A 17,708-nucleotide genomic window follows, 5' to 3' on the forward strand; every position below is an offset into this window, starting at 1 on the left:
GACCAGGACAACAACGTGCTGCTCTTTGCTTGGGGCTCCAGGCAGAGATTTGCCCCTTCACATTTGCTTTTTCTGAATCCTAACTTGGGAATGAAGTTGTTTGTTAGCACAGCTGCAAAAAATCAACTCAGAAAGGGCACTGCAGGAGTGAGAAATGCAGGTATTTAGTTTGAGGGAATACACACAGACCATACCCTGCGATATTCAACCAGCTCCACATAAAGCTCAAGGGAAATATGCACAGTAACAACAATGCTTTGCATTTCTATAGTGCTTGCCTTTGGCAGCTCTCTGGGAGCTTGCAAACATTAATGAATTCACAGAGGCAGAGACTCAGAGAATATAAAGGCCAGAAGGGACTTTAGATCATCCAGTCTGACCTTCTGCGTATCGCACGCTACTTGGAAATGGTGTGGAAAAGAACCACAAGCATTATTTGGGGTGGCAGAAAATGCCTTTCTGTGAAAGGCTGAAAGAGCTCAATCTGTTTAGCTTGTGAAACAGAAATTAGACAAACTATCCTGTAGAAAGACCAACAGTAAGTGTTTACATGCAGCTAAGCTGAATATTCCATAAAGCCATCCACCTTTGATTTGAAAAACACTCAAGAAAGGGAAAAATATTGTTTCCCTTGGTATCTTCTGACAATACCTATTTGTGTTCATTGTTAGCATTTATGCTTACTGACTAATTTGAATCTGTTTGGTTTTTCTGTTACAGTTTTTTGTTATTCTCTCCCCTAGATTAAGAAAAAATAAACCTTCAGTAACCAGCAGCTCTCTCTGTGGAGGCACTTTATACTCTAAATCAAATAATCTCTCAGTCTTCCTTTAGGTACAATAGGCAGATTGAGTTCATTAAGTCTTTCACTGAAAGCATTTTCTCACCTCTGGAACAACACTGGAGCCTATTGTCACACTGCTTCCAGCTTTTTCTCCTCCTTTTAGAAGTATTATCCTCATCCACCAGTATCTGTGCTCTATATTGCAGACGCTACATGACTTTTGCCACTTTTCTCTACTCCTTCCCACCAAAGAATGTTTCACTGGGTTGTGTGAACATTGTTCCTGCTTTAAAGATGCAGGCAAATATAAATGTTAGGACAAAACCCTAACAAGTAATTTTGAGGGAGGAAGATTATGGGTAAGTGGTTCTGATCCTACCTTTATATTAGTATAAATTCAGTGCATTTTAAACATGAGCCTCCAGATTTATGGAATTCTTGGCAAGAGAAAATTTAGCCCTTTATTTAAAAGGATTATCCCCTTCCAGCATTTTCCACTTTTTCATCCACTCACAGCCTCATATGGTTGGTTTTCTCGTATCTCTCACTGGACATAAATGTCCTGGATTCCCCAGTTATTTTTTCTCTCTCCCCCTTATTTTTCTCTTCTTGTGACTGATCATCCCCTTTTCAATGAGTGCCTCTGACCAGCTGCTTCTCAGATTCTCCCTGCTCTGGTCTACTCAAATGTCACAAAACACACCAGCCCCCACATCCCCATCTGCTTTTTAAACGTTTGTCATCATAAGCAGAGGTTTTTCTGCTCACTGTTCTTTACTTTGCAAAACCCAAAGCAACCAAGAGAAACCACCACAATGTCAAAGGCTGAGAGAGGGGTTTAGGTCAGCCCTAGCTTCTGGCCTCCCAGGTGCTGTGCTGGGGCTTTCAGCTGCATTAACAAGCTGATTTTTATTCAGTCATGACTGAAATCATGGAGTGTGGGAACTACAGGGTAGGAATGCCCTGCCTTGTGCCCAAGGAGAATGCTGCAGGGAATGGGAAGTTCCCTGAGTGTTTGTTTACCTTGCTTGTGGCTGGTTTTTGTTGTGTGACATGGTGAGATCAGGGACTTCAGCTGTTCCCTGGTCAAGGCTAACAGAGTCTCAGCTCTTTCTATTCCAGGCACCACCACTTTCTTACACAAGCTCCAGCTTAAATCCATTGTCTTTATACCTCAGATTCTGGCTAAACCTGCATTACCCTAACAGACAGGAACCCACTTCTAGTTTTGCACTCTGAGTATTTTGCTAGCCTGTCTGTACTAGACTGTCTCCACACAACCATGTGCTTCAGTTTAAATGTGTCCTCCAAGGTGCATTCATTACAGCAATCCTGTCTGCTTTGTCCTTGGCTGCATGTGGTTAAACAAGCTGGGTGCTCCAGGTTCCAATGCCAGACTTCCCTTTCCTCTCATCACCTGCCCATCCCTCCTGTCTCAGCCTGTATTCCTTTCACCAAAACTGTAACACAGACCACAGGAGAGGTCTCACTGGGTTTGGGTGGGAGCATCAATGTATTTTCCCACTGGGAACACCTCTCTAAGCACTAGAACAGCATTTGCTTTGTTCCCAGCTGCACTGCACTGTGATTCACCATCATGCCACTATCACCTAATACAGAAAATCCCAGCACTTTTTTCCTGAGCTTTCTCAGGATATGTTTACCACTAAGTGTCTCCTGCTGCCTTTCAGCAAGGCTCTCAGGACAGGTCTTGGCAGATGACAGTGGTTCCCTGAATTTAATGTGGGCATCAAGGAGCAATACAGTTTATACTGATGATCCACACTGAGGATCCTCACTGAGATTTGGCAAAACTGGCTCAACAGTTCCCAGAAGACAAGGACTGCCTCCGGTCCTGCTTGCTATGCTCCCTGCCAGATCTCTGAGAGTTCCCAGCTTACAGAAGATTTCTATTATTAGCTGTCAAGTGTATGACCTTGTCTGTCGTACTACTGAAATTCATTCTGTTTCTGGTACTCCTGCCAAGGTCAAATGAGGCTTCCTCTGCATATCCTGGTCCTTCCATGTACTAGCAATGCCTTCTAGTGTTGAATCACCAGGATACTCCTTCCCTCTCCCCAGCTATCTGAGCTGGGGTCTCAGGGTAATATTAGCAAGGCAAATCCCATGGGTGACCATGGGGAGTGTAACAAGGAACTTTTTGCCAGATTTTGATAGGTGATCTTGCTGCTGCTGTCTTCTCAGACTGACTTCTCCCTCCCTGTTACTTACAAGTCCTCACTTGATCTTCTCCAGTCTAACTAATTGTTTCTTATGTGGCACGTATCAATGCTTTACTGGAATACAGAGATGAGACCTTTGAAATTTCTTTTGCCTTCCACAAAAACAATCATCTGAAAGAAAGATGTTGGCTTGGCCTGGTGTTATCCAGAACTGATAAACTCATATTGCTTGATTCCCTTTCCCCCTGCTTGGTAATAATTATACTTTCCTTGAAGATCTCCTCTAAAGTGCTACACATTGCAGAGGTCACACTTGAAAGTCTGAGCCTGACAAACTTATTTCTCATCCTTCTTTAATCCTAACTGCTGAATTTTCACTTTTGCAGACTGCATGGAGTCACCACTGTGTGCAGAGCTGAAAAAAGCCCTTTGCTGTAAGTGTGCTTTTCCACATGCCAGCTCTCCCAGGGCCAGAAAGCACCCAGGCCCAGCACTGTGAGTGCACTAATCAGCTTCAGCTGCTTATTCACAGCACCCAGCTTGTTTCTTTCCCCAGGGATGATATTTCTGTCCTTATCAATAACTTGGGCACTGAGTCTTCTTTGGTTTTTGCTCAGACTATAGACTCCTTGATCCCAGCTTCACTCTTATTGACCAGAAGTGACCCTACTTTTTTTTTTTTTTTTAAAATTCCCCAAATAGCTGAACAATATTAAGCCATTTGTTTTAACCTCCTTTGCAAGGTCTAGCTCAGCTTGATATGTAAGCAATCCTCACTTTATCCCTACAGTTCTGACCTCTAAGGGAGGGCAGAGCAGGGCAGGGCTAGGCAAGGCAGCCTTCTTTGCTGCCTGCCCTTTTTCCATTCCACACAATCTCTCTGCAGAGCCAGCTTAAGCAGCTGCTTGTTGTCACAGACAGACGGAGGGCAAGAGAATCAGGATCCTCCCAGAAATGGGGGCTTCACACTGTCCCCAAAAGCTCAACTGCTCCCTCCCCACACTCCAGACTGATTGTTCTTGGCACTGTGAAAGCAGTGCCATGAGTCAACAGCAGAACACCCTCCACACACTGAGCAGAGTGTAGAGGTGCCATCTAACCAGAATTACTGTGATCCTGTGAGTGGGGTTTCTGTGTCCCAGTGAGAGAAAGGAAGAAAAGAAAAAGGTCTTTTGAAGGGAAAGGGATGGCCGAGTCCCATTACAAAGCCTTATGATAGGGAGATTTGTGCCTTAGGTGAGAGGTAGGGCAGGAGAAAAAGAATTCAGGATAAGTTTGGTGGCTAAAAGAATGTATCTTAGGAGAAGGCTGGAGCTGTGCTCAGATCTGCTAAGATTCTGTGATTCTCACCCTGCAAAACCTGTCTGCTTCTACCTTGGCTGAATTTAAGCTAAACCATCATACAACACATTTCCTATAACCTTCTCTGCTGCGACACTTACCATCTTCATCCTCATATCTACAGACTGCTCCTTTTTGGCATCATCTTTGCTCCTCTGCTGAGCTGTAGGTGCTGACAGAGCTCAGGACATCAGATATACCTGTGCTAAGGCTACAGACAACAGCAATTTGTGCACTTTGCATAGAAGACATGGGGCACTGGAAGGATGGATGTGAGCAGGGTAATGAGCTGGCCTTGCACTCACACAGATTCAGATGGTGTCAGGGCTGCCAGTGCCACTTGCTTGGCAGCCTGTGGATCTCCACACAGCTTCAAATGAAGGTCCTATTCATTACCCTCACTTTGGCAGTCCCCCAAATACCCAGTGCTTACTGACAGCCTCTGCACACTGGATAAAACTCCATGGCCACAGGTATCAACCCTGCACCTACCTGGAAAACACCACAGGCAGGAGGAAGTGCAAATTGCTCTGTGTTTCTGAGTGTCTGTGCACGTCCCCAGTGAGCCCAGGGATCTCACAGCGCACTGCAGAGCAGCTCTTTATGTATGCACATACACACATGCACGCACAAATCACCTCACACATCGTTTACCCACACATCCAGTGCACTCCCATGAGCACCCCTGGGTGGGGATACAGGGCCCTGCTGATGCTGGGCAGGCAGGAGTTAATGGAAGAGAGAGGCTGGGAAGGAAATTAAAAGCAAAAAAAAGTTGAAAGCCCAGCACATGATTCTTCTCCTATCGCATCTGTGAATCCTGGAGCGCAAGAGTAATTGTCTGCAATGAGTCAGACCAAAAGGCACAAGGTAATGGTTGCTATGGAAACCTGTGCACTGCTCTAATTCGGCTCGGAATTAAAATTATATCAAATAATTTGCAAGCAAAGGCAACACGGCAAAGGCGCTGGGTGCCAATCTAAAAGATCCAGCTCTATGCAAGTCTCTCCTGAGTCACTGGCAAGGGCTCTTGTCACTCCAAGAGTGACAGCCATGGCAATCAGTGGAGCTGTAGAGGCAGCAGGGATGGATAACTGGATAACCTTAGGCAGGAAGGTTTCTGCTACACATGGGCAAGAATGTGTAGCTCCAGCCTGGAACTGGGGTTGAGGATATCCTGGGACAGATGCCTCACCAGACCCTAAAACTCATTGCTCACCATTTTTTGTTATGGTCCCACTGAGAAAATTCCCTGAAAGGCTGGTGAGGGCAGGCCCTGGGCACAGGAACCTACCCACAGGGTCTGTGCTGGGTGAAGCACTGCCTGCATGGGCTCACTCCCTTAGAGCTTTTTCCCTGGTAAGGGGAGCAGTGTAAAAAGTCAGGCACTCAGCAGAGACTACAAATAAATATTTACTCTACAGAATTGGCTACTGTCTTCAGTTTTTCCCCTGACAAGGACTCCTCCCAAGGCAACAGACAATGTCTGCACACACATGGGGGAGGCATGCTCCCCATGCTGAAGATCACAGCCTATGCAGACAGCACAAACACCATGGAAGAAAAGGAAATTGCTAAGGTCTAGCCAGGGTGAGCAGAATTCTATGGAAGATGCCTCACATTACTATTTTCAGCATTCTTTTGAGGTCAAAATAGACTTATTTGTCCCTCTTGTCCCCAGTTACTGTCTATGCATGGAGACATCTAGCTGGAGTTCTGCAGGCAGATGTTGCTCTCTCTCCTGTTCACTGAGCTGGCTGGAGGATAATCAGCTCTGAAAAGGGAACCATGTGGCCCCAGCACTGATGCCAAACCTTGATGAAAGGCAAAGTTTGTAAGATCAGAGCCAGCACAAAATAACACAACCACCTCAGTTCTGTCTGGCTCATGGAACAGCTTGTGTGTGCCCCAGGAACACCCTGAAAAGCAGCCTGGGCACTTACAGGTGTCCCCCAAGGCTCAGTGGGTAAGCAGAATGCAATGGGTGGCAGGCAGGCAGATGGGGGATGAAGAGTGCAAGAGATGCTGGTTTTGGCACCCTAACATGTCATGGGGACACTGACATTGGATTAGTGTCTCAACCCTAAGGCCAGTCAAAGTGTACCCACTGATAACAGCCTCCAGACAGATGTGCTCAGAGGTGGAGAAGGCACAGCACTAAAACCAGCAGTGTTTGTGCCATAGGAGTGTCCCTAACACTTTCCATGACTCACTTCCAGGGCACGGCCTATTCAGATGGCTCTGATTTTGTTGGATCAAATGGATGCATGAGAAACTGCTCGGGCTTTGGGGGCTGCCAGAAGGGGCTGGTGTCAGGCAGAGACCAGACACAGCAGGTGATGGGCTAAAAATGAGTTGTCTTCCTTCTTTTTATCCATCATAAAGGCATGCCAGGGGGACCATGATTTCCATAAAGGCACCTGGTGATGCCTGAGGGACTCTCAGAAGTCTCTGCACTGAGATAACTTTGGCACAACCTTTGGCACGAAAAGAGGGACAGAATTCCTTCTGAAATACTGCAGTACACATTCAAGAGATCAGCTACCCTCATATTTTATATGGGTATCTTAATGCTGCTTTCTGAACCAGCCTAGTGAAATAATTTTAATTCTCCAGTTTATATGCAGCTATTTTCATGGAAAAGGTGCTTATGCTATTAGAGCTTATTTCCGTGAATTTAACAGCTTCTACTGATGCTACTGTCACTTTCCAGAGAGAAGGTTGAAATGTTTTATCCATCCAAACAACAAAACTGCAGGAATATGGAATTGTGTGCAGATTAGCTTGAAAAGATGCCACAGCAACAGTCCTGCTGAAAAAGCCACCTGCACCTCCTGTTCCTGCTTGCTGATAGCAGACAGCAGGTAGCCAAAATTGGAGACCAAGGAAGAGATGGAGAGACATCAAGCTGGCCAGGAACTGCTCTTCAAATTAAGAGCTTCCATCAGACTGACAGAGGCTGGATTTTAAGCAGAGGCAAAATGGCAGAATTACTCCCCATTATCTACTTTTCAGACTGATAGGTTTCAACTTCTTATGAAAAAAAAATCAAAACATTTTTTTAAAATCTGCTCCTGCTGCGTGTATAGAGCTTTTCTGAAAATACTGGCCTTGATAACTCAGTGTCCCAAAATTCTGTCTTTAAAACAGAGACAACATTTCTCCTCTCTGCCCTGGTTTGAGCTTACCTAAAGCTCTCCCCAAATACATCTGCATGAATTGCTGGTGTCATGGGATAATGATTTCACTGTGGTCCAATAACTGCTGGTAAGAGCAGTTACTTCCAATATCAGCAGAGAAGTGCTGTGTAAAATAAACCTGCATCTCCCAAGTGCCCATTTGGATTCTTTTTCTTGGGCACCATGTGCATGCCCCTGTTTGCTATCCCTGCCACATGACAGCCATGGACCTGACCCTACCTGTCCCTGCTGGGACTGGCAGCCAGCTGACAGCCCCAGGAGTTGAACAGCCAGAAGGGCAGGCAATGAGAGAGACGTCATCCACAGCCCAGAGTGACAGCTGAACTCCTGCACAGATTCCAGCAGTTTCACTCAGGCTTTAAATCACAAAAAGCTTCTGTCAGGAGCTCCATGTGATTTCTGCCTTGCAGCCTGAGGACCAGAAAGCCCCAGGCTCCTGACTCAGGGGAGGGAGCAGATGACAGTGCTATTTGGGGCAGGACATGGCTTGGGGAGAATGCCATCCCCATTCCTTATTTCTCATTTCCAACAGAGTCAGTGTGCATGAAAGGTACTGGACTGACATCCCAGGAGAACAGCTGCCTTCTAATTAATGAAAATTAATCATCCAAGCATTACTTAATGTTTGCATAGTGCTTTGAAGTGCCAAAGCACAACATAGCAGGTAGATATTATTCATTCCAAGAAACAGGTATAGTCAAGCCAGGGTTGCCTGTGTGGCTTCCCACCAAAAAGACCACACCAACTCAGCTCACACAGGTGCACCCTGCCCGAGTTCCTCCAAGAAATCTGCGTGTACCCTGAACCCCCTGTGCACCCCTCCCAAGCCCATGGGGGAAGGAGCGGATGGATGAAAAGGGGTGAGGATAGGGCAGGGCAAAGGACACTTCCTTTCCCTCTCAATTTGGCCACCTCTCCACCTGGAGTGTGGAGTAGCACCTGTAATGGCAAGAGGAGCAGCTTGGACTCCCCCTCAAACCCATTCTGGGATTTCCCACTCAGCTAAGACAGACTGAAATGGGAGGAAGGAGGCCCTTGTGCTTCCCCCTTCATCCCTCCTCTCAGCCCTCCAGACTGCAACTCTCTAATTCCATCTGACTGCTCCCTCAGTCCCTGACAGCAGCCAGGCTTGTGTCATCTTCCTGGACACTGGATTTTACCAGTTTGCCTTACTCTGCCCTGGCCATGGACTGCCATTCATCTGCCAGAAAAAGGGGCCCAATGCTGCCTGGAACTGGCATTCTCCCCATGGGGGCACTGGGGGTGCTCCCTCCCCATGAGCATGGCTGTAAATCCTGCAGCTTAATTCTTCCCTGCATGCATAGTGAACATTTCAAAGTGCTTACAAATCCCCTCAAGCACCATCAAGTCAAACAAGTGACAGTAATGATCAGTGGCAGAATGACAGGCCAGTTCATACCACTTGTTCTTTTACAGGGGCACTTAAAAAGTCTCTGTTGTTCCCCTTTTACAGAACTGTAGCTGCATTTATTCAGAAACTACAAATCTTCACAGATATTTAGTTTTCTGGGAACTAGTGCTGGGTATCAAACTTCTGCTAGTATAACTAAATTACCATGGTATCAATCCCAGTAAGGGCTGATATCATCAGAATAACAATAACAACAATCTGCATCCCATTCTGCTTTGATTGCCTCTTGTGCCTCCACACTCCCTCCCCTTCCTTCACCCATCTCCTGTACCCAGGATGGTGCTGCAGCTCTGTCCAGCATCATTTCTGCTGCAGCCCCTCACAGTCCCCTAGAACCAGAATCTAGCAATTCAGGATAATTATATTACTGTGAGGGGAAAGGAAGTGAGATTACTTACTCTCTAAGCTGACACCCTCAAGAGAAAAATAATATTTCAATTGGTAGTGTGACCACTAGTTATTGCCCTTTTTAAAAAATGACTACTAGCATGAAAGATTCAGCTGATGAACCTTAGTCACTACTAGAAAAGTAAATGGCAATATTGCACTTTTCTCCTCCCTGAACACCCCCACAAACATAAACTGGCACCCAAGCCAGCACATGGAAGCTACCTCAGCAAACCCTTGCACTCCTGCTGAAGTCAGTGCAGGCTACAGCTGGGGACATGAAGAACTCTGGACCCTTTGGGTGACAGTGTTTGCCCTGATGCTGTCCTTTAGCCCACCCATCCCATGGATCAGAGATGGGCTGTTCCATCAAGCATAAGAAACCAGGAGTGAAGAATGCCCACCATGTGTGAGAGCAGCAGAAGATTCTTGTGGTCAGGCCACCTCATGCACCTGCTGGGGACAGGGACTGTGATACCTTTAAGGAACAGAAGCAATTGAAAATTCATTTCTCTGTCTCAGCTTTAGTGATTGCCAGCAAGAAAACTGGTTGTGCATCACTTCCAAATATGACAGATTTTCCACCTTATTGTTATTGTTTTAAAATATGGTTTTGTTTCCCTATCCTTTGCTGTTTCCTCCACCCTCTGCAAAGGATCCTGTCCTTTCCCAGCATGTCCACACAGACAGTATTCAGCATAACTCAGTGGGTGGAAATCTCCACAGGGCTTGTGGAAAGTGCTGCTGACAGAAGAGAAATGGCTCTGTCGGGGCCAGATCCTCCTGCCACTTGCTCTTGCTCCAGTGCTTCCACTGAGAAGTTTCCTTCCTTGAATTTATGCTGAGAGCCAGATTGTCCTGGTTTCAGCTAGGGTAGAGTTAATTTCTTCTCAGTGGCTGCTAGAGTGCTGTGTTTTGAATTCATAACGAGAATGTTTTGGTTTTTTTGCTAAGTGTTTATCATAAGTCAAGGGCTTTTTTCCTTGTCTCATGCTCTGCCAGTGAGGAGCTGAACAAAGGAAAATGGAAGGGACCACAGCTTGGGCAGGTGACCTGAACTGACCAAAGGGACATTCTACACCACAGAACATCATGCCCACTACAGAAATGGGGGGAGTTACCCAGAAGAGGGATGATAGAAACTGCTATAGATAGACCAGTCTGGGTTTGGGAAGAGAGGTCTGTCATGGGTCAGTGGGTGGTGAGCAATTGCATCCTGCATGCTTGTTTTTCCCTTATTATTATTTTTATCATCATCATCATTTACCATTATTATTGTATTTTACTTAATTTTCAATTATTAAACTGCTCTTATCTCAAACTGAAAGCTTTACTTTGACTCTCCTCCCCAGTTCACCAGGGTGAAGGGGTGAGAGGCTGTGTGGTGCTTCATTTCCAGCTGGGCTTGAACCACAGCACAGATGAACTGCTTGTGTGCCTCTGCTCTAACCCACAGGTCAGGAAAGGGAAGGAAAAAGATCATGAAAAACAAGCTTCTTTTAAAAAAATGTTATTTTCTCCTCTCAAAATAATGCCTAGAAAAATGTTTCAGTGCTGTGCAGAGACCCTTGGTGCTGTTTCAATGCTCTTTCATTTTCTGCTGGGTACAACAGTGTCAGCTGGTATCAGTTTTGGGAGCAGCTTCTATCATCCAAGCACCTATTAATGTGAACTTTGCTGAAACCATCTCTGTTCACAGGTGCCTCTGGGCAGACTTCATAAAAATTTTCTGGCTTTGGGCACAAGAGTGAAATGTTCTGTTTCATAACACTTCCTTCACCTTATGAGTACTTTCTCAATGCCCAGGTGATAACTAAGGAGTATCACTGTCAGCTAGAACTACCGAAATCCTGGAAACTGAGGAATGCTTCATCACATGAAATTAATTTGCTATAGTTTTACTGACTAGTAGTATTGAAGAACATTCCCTGTCTCCTACCCAGCCTAGGCAAAAGCAATGACTTCAGACTGTGATCTGAAGGTATCTGCTGTATGTCCTTCTCTCTACAGGGAGACCCTGTAACAAAGTTGTTGTTTGGTGTCCATCCTGTCAGTCATTCCTTCCACCATGTAAGGCTCCATTAGCACTAACTATTCCTTCCCAACAAGCTTTGCATCACAGCATATAATAACTCCATTACCTGTTCCATCAGCCTCTTCCTTTAGTCACTGCTTGCAGGTCTAAAACAATTTCCATGGAGCTACATCTTCTCTTGCCCCAGTACTCCTATGCTGAGTGGTTGAGTTGGATATGGTGCCAGGGTTACTGGTAATGGTTTGTTTTGGTAAATGCCTGCTCTGTTTTGCTTCTAAGGCTGAAGCAGTTAGAACAGAAAATGGTAAATCTTCAAAAGCTTTGGGGTTCTGTTGGAAATAATGTGCTACATGAATTTTCCAAAAGAAGATTCAGTCTAGTGAAGGTCTGCAAAAAGGAGTTTAAAGCTCAGATCAGCAAGAAGTCGGGCAATCTATAGTTCTGAGTTGGAGTTCTAGCAACATATCCACTACACCAGCAGAAAATATTTTTCATTTGAGATAACAGTGGGGACACACAAACATGAAGCTGTTCTAAAGCCAAAAGTGTTTTCTGCAAAGTTTTAAACCTGCACAGATTTCCCAACCTACTCCTGCTCCAGAAAAAGGGTCTCAATCCACAAATTCACCAGCACTGGAGATGGGAAGCTTCCATTCAAGCAGCCCATTTCCCTTCCAGAAGCCTGTCAGCCATTCAGTACCTGCTCCATTATTCTCTGTTGAGCCTAGTTCTCAATACCACAAGCTATTGTGGCTCCTGTCACTTCCCTTGAATGACAAGCTAACAGCTCTCAGCTCCCACACTCAGTGCAAGATGCAGCCATTTCATTCAAGATAAAAAGAGAAATGTCCTACCTGCAGCAATTCCCATCTTCCCATCCACAGACACAGACACAGCCGTGCTCACTGTCACCACTTTTGGCAGGCCACCCCCCTCTGTCAAGACACAAATACAGCAGGCTTGGTTAGCTCACCCCCAGAGAGGAATAAAATGCAGCAAGACCAGCTTGCCCCCACATTTTCCCATCCAGGACAGTGTGCAGGTATTCCTCAACTCTGAAACATCCCAGAATGTTGAGGGCTGCATCTTTCAAGACACAAAGGCAGCCTAATGGGCTATGAGCAGATTTTATTTTTCTCTCCTTTATGGCTCATGATAAAAGTGATATCCTCAACATAAAGGAAGTGTCCAAGGCTGGATGGGAGGGGTTTGAGCAACCTGGGCTCAAGGAAGACATCCCTGACCATGGCAAGGGGTGTGGAACTAAGTGACCTTTAAGGTCCCCTTCAGCCCAAAATGTTCAATGATTCTGTGATAAAATGGAGAAGACTGGTCTCCTTGATTTTGGGCATGTAGAGTTTCTCTCAGGCCAGAGAGCTGTTCTGCTCAATGCACCATCTAAACCCTGTAGACAGAGGAGGAGCAGGACAGGTAATTCTGACAACATCTGCACACCAAAGGCCAGGCTTATGCCTAAGTCTTACCCAAGCCAGGCCAGCACTAGAAACTGCAGACACAGCAGCTTCCAGAGCACACTCCATTTGAGAAACAAAGCCTTTTGGGACTATGTTGCCTAAACTCTCTTATGCCCCAGGGTCTCCCAATTATCCCTGAGCTACTGCTTTAAGCATCCTGTAGGTCCTGTGACACATCTGCCAGCCCAGTGCAGATCTCTGAGCTCCCATGGGGCATTTAAAATCACATGGCTGGCTAGACTCAAGCAACTGAACTCCATCTCTCCTTGTCAGGGCAGTTGTTCCAGCCTGCAATTTTCCATGTGGCAGATTCCATTTCTATGTATTTTTTTAAGTTATTAGATTAGCTTCAGCTGGGGCACCTCTTTGGGAACTGCCAGGGGACAGTTTGAAGGCCAGTCTGATCAATATAGTCTGCACCTGGTTCCCTCCCTGCATGCTCTGTGCAAATCTCTTCCTTAGACAGATGGGTCAGGGATTCTTTCCTTCCCCACAACTCCAGCATTTGTTACTCCTTTCCATGTCTGCCTTCATCAGTTTAGGTGTGTCCAGAGCACAATTCAGTGCCTACCACAGTTTAGCCTCACATTAGGCTCCCACTATTTTGTTTTTGCTTTTTGATCAAAGCCACATTAACCTGCTCAAGTGTGTCAAAAGCAGTAAAACCTTTGTGAAATAAACACTCACCTCACACACCTTGAGCATGATCCTGCCTTTATGGTTGTCCTGGGCTGGCTATATCATGCTTGTATCCCCAGCTGTTTGCTCTGTATATGCTGGATAACAGGTTTTGAGACTGATTCCAAGGACAAAGAGGGGAGAGAAGATGCGTGGAGTTTGGGGGCTGCACGCACTCCTCCACATTCCTGCTCCTGGACTGTGTTATTGCAGCATGGACAGACAGCAGGACAGAGCTCTCCTTTGCTTCTAGTTAGATTTTAGCTAGCTGAGGCAGAGAAGCTCCCTGGACTGTGGTTTTTCTTTTTCTTGGACCTGTTCAAACCCAGCAGAGCACCGGCAGCTCCAGTGTGGGCACCGGGCCGGGCCTGGGCATTTCCAGCCCTGGAGGGGCTGACAGAGACTGAGTGAGCTGAGCTACAGCCCATGGAGGGGCTTCCTGAGTTTGGCATCTCTACAGTTTGGCAAGAGGTTTTATTGTTTAATATCATAGTTTGGTGGTTTTTTTTGTTTTTTTTTTTTTTTTTTTTTTTTTTTGTGCTGGTGAATGCTTTGCCTGTTAAATAAACAGTTTTTCCCACTTTTCTCCAAGGAAATATTTTTTCTGGAACCAGCTGGGGGAGGGCCACTTGAATTTCCTTCAAGAGGAAACCCCTTTGGAGGTTTTCTCCGAAATTTTTGCCAAACCAGGACAATGGTGAACCTCAAATGGCTTGTTCAGAGATGGGATAAAGAAGCAAAATATACTCAGAATCTCTAGGAAAAAAAATCCCACCTAACACATTAAAAATCTGGGTTGCAAGAACAGTGCTACTTGACATGCAGAGGCTTCCCTGCTGTCCTTTCATTCCTGAGACTTGTGGACACTGGAAGGAGGTGCTGTGCATAAATGATTCTGATGACCTGCAGTCACTTCCTGCTGGTTTGCTCCCCAACAGAGAACTGTTGGGGGTTTTCCCTCTTAGGTGATTAGAAGTCCATCTGCCATGAAAACCTCCTGCCACAGTAGGGGACTTGTGGAAAACATGAAAAGGGGACGTCAGCAGCTGATAGAATTTAATAAGAAACTGGGTGGCCTATTTTGGCTAAAATATGGGACAGCTCTGCTTCATCAGATGTCAAGGAAGGGCCTGGACTCTGCTTTATAGTAAACCACTGTCTCAGAAGCACTGGGAATTATTTCCTGGCCCTTCCCAGGCAGTCTCTCTGAGCCCAGCTGCTCATCCCTACAGACTAATAATCTCCTTTACAATTTAGGGCACGAGGTCTTCAGGGCCAAGTGCTACTTCTTACAAGGTGCCTGCAGGCACCAGGTTTCCAGGTGAGTGGGGTTCTGGACCTGATTTAAGCTTCTAACCCATGGCCATGTAAAACAAAGACCAGTGCCAGCTCCTTGTCTTCCGACTTCATCCAAAACCAGCTGTGACTTCTGAGAAAGCCACAGCAAGCCACAAGCCCAGTGTTTAGCCAGCAGTGACACTGTGGCCTGGGTAATGGCTGCCCTAGGAAGGCCCACTGGATATCACTGCCTGGTTTTCCAACCCACACTCTATCCCAAAGAGCAGATCCATAGCTTGCAGGGGAGTGAAAGGTCCCTCCTGCCATCTCTCCCCCTCTCTCCACACTTGCTTTATAAGTGAGATGTAAGGGTGTTGGGGAGAAAGAGGCTTTTGTAGGTTTTGAGTTTTTTCTCTTTCCATTCCTTTCCCTATACATCCTGGTTCATCTCTTGCCTCCCAGGCTGGTTTCTTCTCTTTTCTACTTGCTTTCCCACCCACCAGACTCCCACCACTGTGCCACAAAAAGCTTTAACAGCTACAGTGCTGAGCTCTGTGACAGAGATGGAGAGCTGGGGGCCAGGGAAGAGCACAAAGGGGCTCTTTGCCTTGTGTGGAGGAGTCTCACATGAATATTTTGTTTTGCTTATTGTTTTTAGGCTGTTTTGCTCTCTTCCAGCCTTTGAGAAGGTCCTGGCTGGCCCTGCATACTCACAGGAATATACAGGAACCAACACCTTAAGCAAGAGATATTGAAAAGCCACTCCTTGCTTTTCTCTAGTGTTTGAACTTTGCTGTGTGGGACACCAATGCTTCCTCTCCACCCTTTTCCTCCACCATCTTCCATAACAAACCCATCCTTTCCTGTCATGGAAAGTGGTGATGGAAAAAATGACACCCTCTGAACTTAGATTTCCTGACTGTCTGCTGGTCCCTCACCAGTGCCAGTTGTTATTGTCACCCAGCAGGGCTGATGCTGTTCCCTCCCAAGCCTGGTTTCATCTCTGTGCCTCTTCCTTCTGCAACACCTCTCCTGCTCCCTTCTCATGTTTCATGTGTATTCCAGCCCCACAAGTACTTCGTGTTCCCCCAGCTCCCACCTCTCTACACCTTTCCATCCACCCAAGCCCTGCATTTCCATTTCCATCCTTCTCCTCTCTAGCCCTGCATTGCTCATTCCTGACTGCCTTCCCTACACCTTGTAGCTCCATCTTTCAGCATCTTGCCCATGAGCTCTGTGCCCCTCACTGGTGTGAAGGTAACACCACGAGGGCAGGTCCCAGCACTTTCTACTAGGCGGGAGGCAGTGATAAAGGTATCGGGATGGGCGCCGTGTGGGATGTGAGGTGCGAAAAGAGCTTTTATTCTCTTTCCCTCTGTCTGCTCTGTGTTTAAGTTGGGATTACCTGATTCATCCTCTGAGACAATGCTGTAGATGAAGCTGCCGGGGGGATGCTCGGCCGCCCTGCGGTACCACAGAGGGAAGTGGTCCATGGTGAAGATGCTTTCCTTGTCCTTCTGTGTCAGGAATTTCCTACCGGGAGAGAACACGCTGCTCAGGGAGCCCTCCTCAGGGCAACGCAGTGGGACACCTGCGGCAGGGCGCATCGCCCTCACCTCTCCACCCGGGGTTTTTCTACGGGCGAGGGCCGGTGGTGTCGCCGCTGTCCCCCCGGGGCAGGGCAGGGCTCCCCCTCGCTCCTGAGGGCGGCCGCGCCCGCCGCGCCTCCCGCGACCGCCGCCAGGTGCCGCTGTTGGCCCGGGCCAGGCCCGCGGCGGCAGCCCCCGGCGGGCGGTGGGGCCGGGCCGGCCCCGGGCTCTGAGGGCCGGGCAGGGCCGGAGGGAAGCGGGCAGGGCCGGAGGGAAGCGGGCAGCACGGAAGATATACCAGGAACGACACCCCGGGAGCAGCGCCGCAGTGCCAGGGGAGCGGGTGGGCGAGGGAAGCGCAGGTGCTTGTGGCCATTAGTTACCGCAGGGGATGGGGAGCAGGTGAGGAAAGGGGATTAGGCAGTCTCCTAAAAAACAAACCACACACCCCAAACATAACGTTATGCAACTGTGGGAAAAATCCTCATCTCCTCAGGAGATGCTCAGAGCAGAGACCTCACAGCAACCTTCCAGTATCTGAAGGGGGGCTGCTGGGAAGCTGGAGAGTGACTCTGTTAGGAACTGTAGTGATAGGACAAAGAGAAATGGGTACAGACTGAAAAATGGGAAATTTAGATAAGATACTGGGAATAAATCTTTTAAGGTGAGGCCGGTGAGAAGCTGGAACAGGTTGCTTAAGAAGGTTGCCCCAGCCCTGGCAGTGTTCAAGGCCAGGTTGGATAATGCCTTAATCAACTTAATCCATGGGAGGTGTCCCTCCCCATGGCAGAATGGGTTGGGAACAGATCACCTTAAAGGTCCATTCTAATCCCTTAACAAATTCTATGATTCTGTGATTCCCAGAGAGGCAGGAACTGAAGTACTTGAGCAAAGAGATGCTTCTGAAGGCAAGAGGATGTGTCCTGGGAGCTTGACAAGACATGCAGTGGGTGCTCAAGCGAGACCTCATAAAATCAGGTCATTTGTTTCCCTGGAGGTTCATACAGCTTGCCTGGCAAGTCCTTTTGTTTTCAGACTCTTGTTTTGCTGTATATTTTGACATCATAATTCCTCATTTAGGATTCCTTCCTTTCAGGGGATTCCAGGAGCTCCTCCTGTGAGATATGTGGGGGTCTGTCTCTGCAGTGTGGTGACTGTGACTGTTTCAAGCACTGAATGCTGTTCCTGATGAGCAGTGGGAATTATCACATTAACCTCCTGCAGCACACAGCATTTCTCCCTTGTTGCCAGAGACTGACTACTCTGAGTTGTTCAGACTACTTCAAACACATGAAGAGTGTCACCTTTCAGGCACAGCAGAGCTGG

General features: G+C 47.1%; 1 protein-coding gene across 1 annotated transcript in view; it reads right to left on the reverse strand.

Annotated features, from left to right (window-relative positions):
* Window positions 1-17,708, reverse strand: part of CACNA2D4 (calcium voltage-gated channel auxiliary subunit alpha2delta 4) — a 119,548-nt gene that overhangs the window by 51,368 nt on the left and 50,472 nt on the right. The window contains exons 26-27 of the mRNA XM_059473076.1: window positions 16,199-16,326; window positions 12,217-12,297 (exon numbers count right to left, since the gene is read on the reverse strand). Of these exons, the coding sequence (XP_059329059.1) occupies window positions 12,217-12,297; window positions 16,199-16,326 (209 nt within the window). The remainder of the gene's footprint in view (window positions 1-12,216; window positions 12,298-16,198; window positions 16,327-17,708) is intronic.

Source organism: Ammospiza nelsoni, chromosome 5 (genome assembly GCF_027579445.1).
Source record: "Ammospiza nelsoni isolate bAmmNel1 chromosome 5, bAmmNel1.pri, whole genome shotgun sequence".
Classification (NCBI taxonomy): Eukaryota; Metazoa; Chordata; class Aves; order Passeriformes; family Passerellidae; genus Ammospiza; species Ammospiza nelsoni.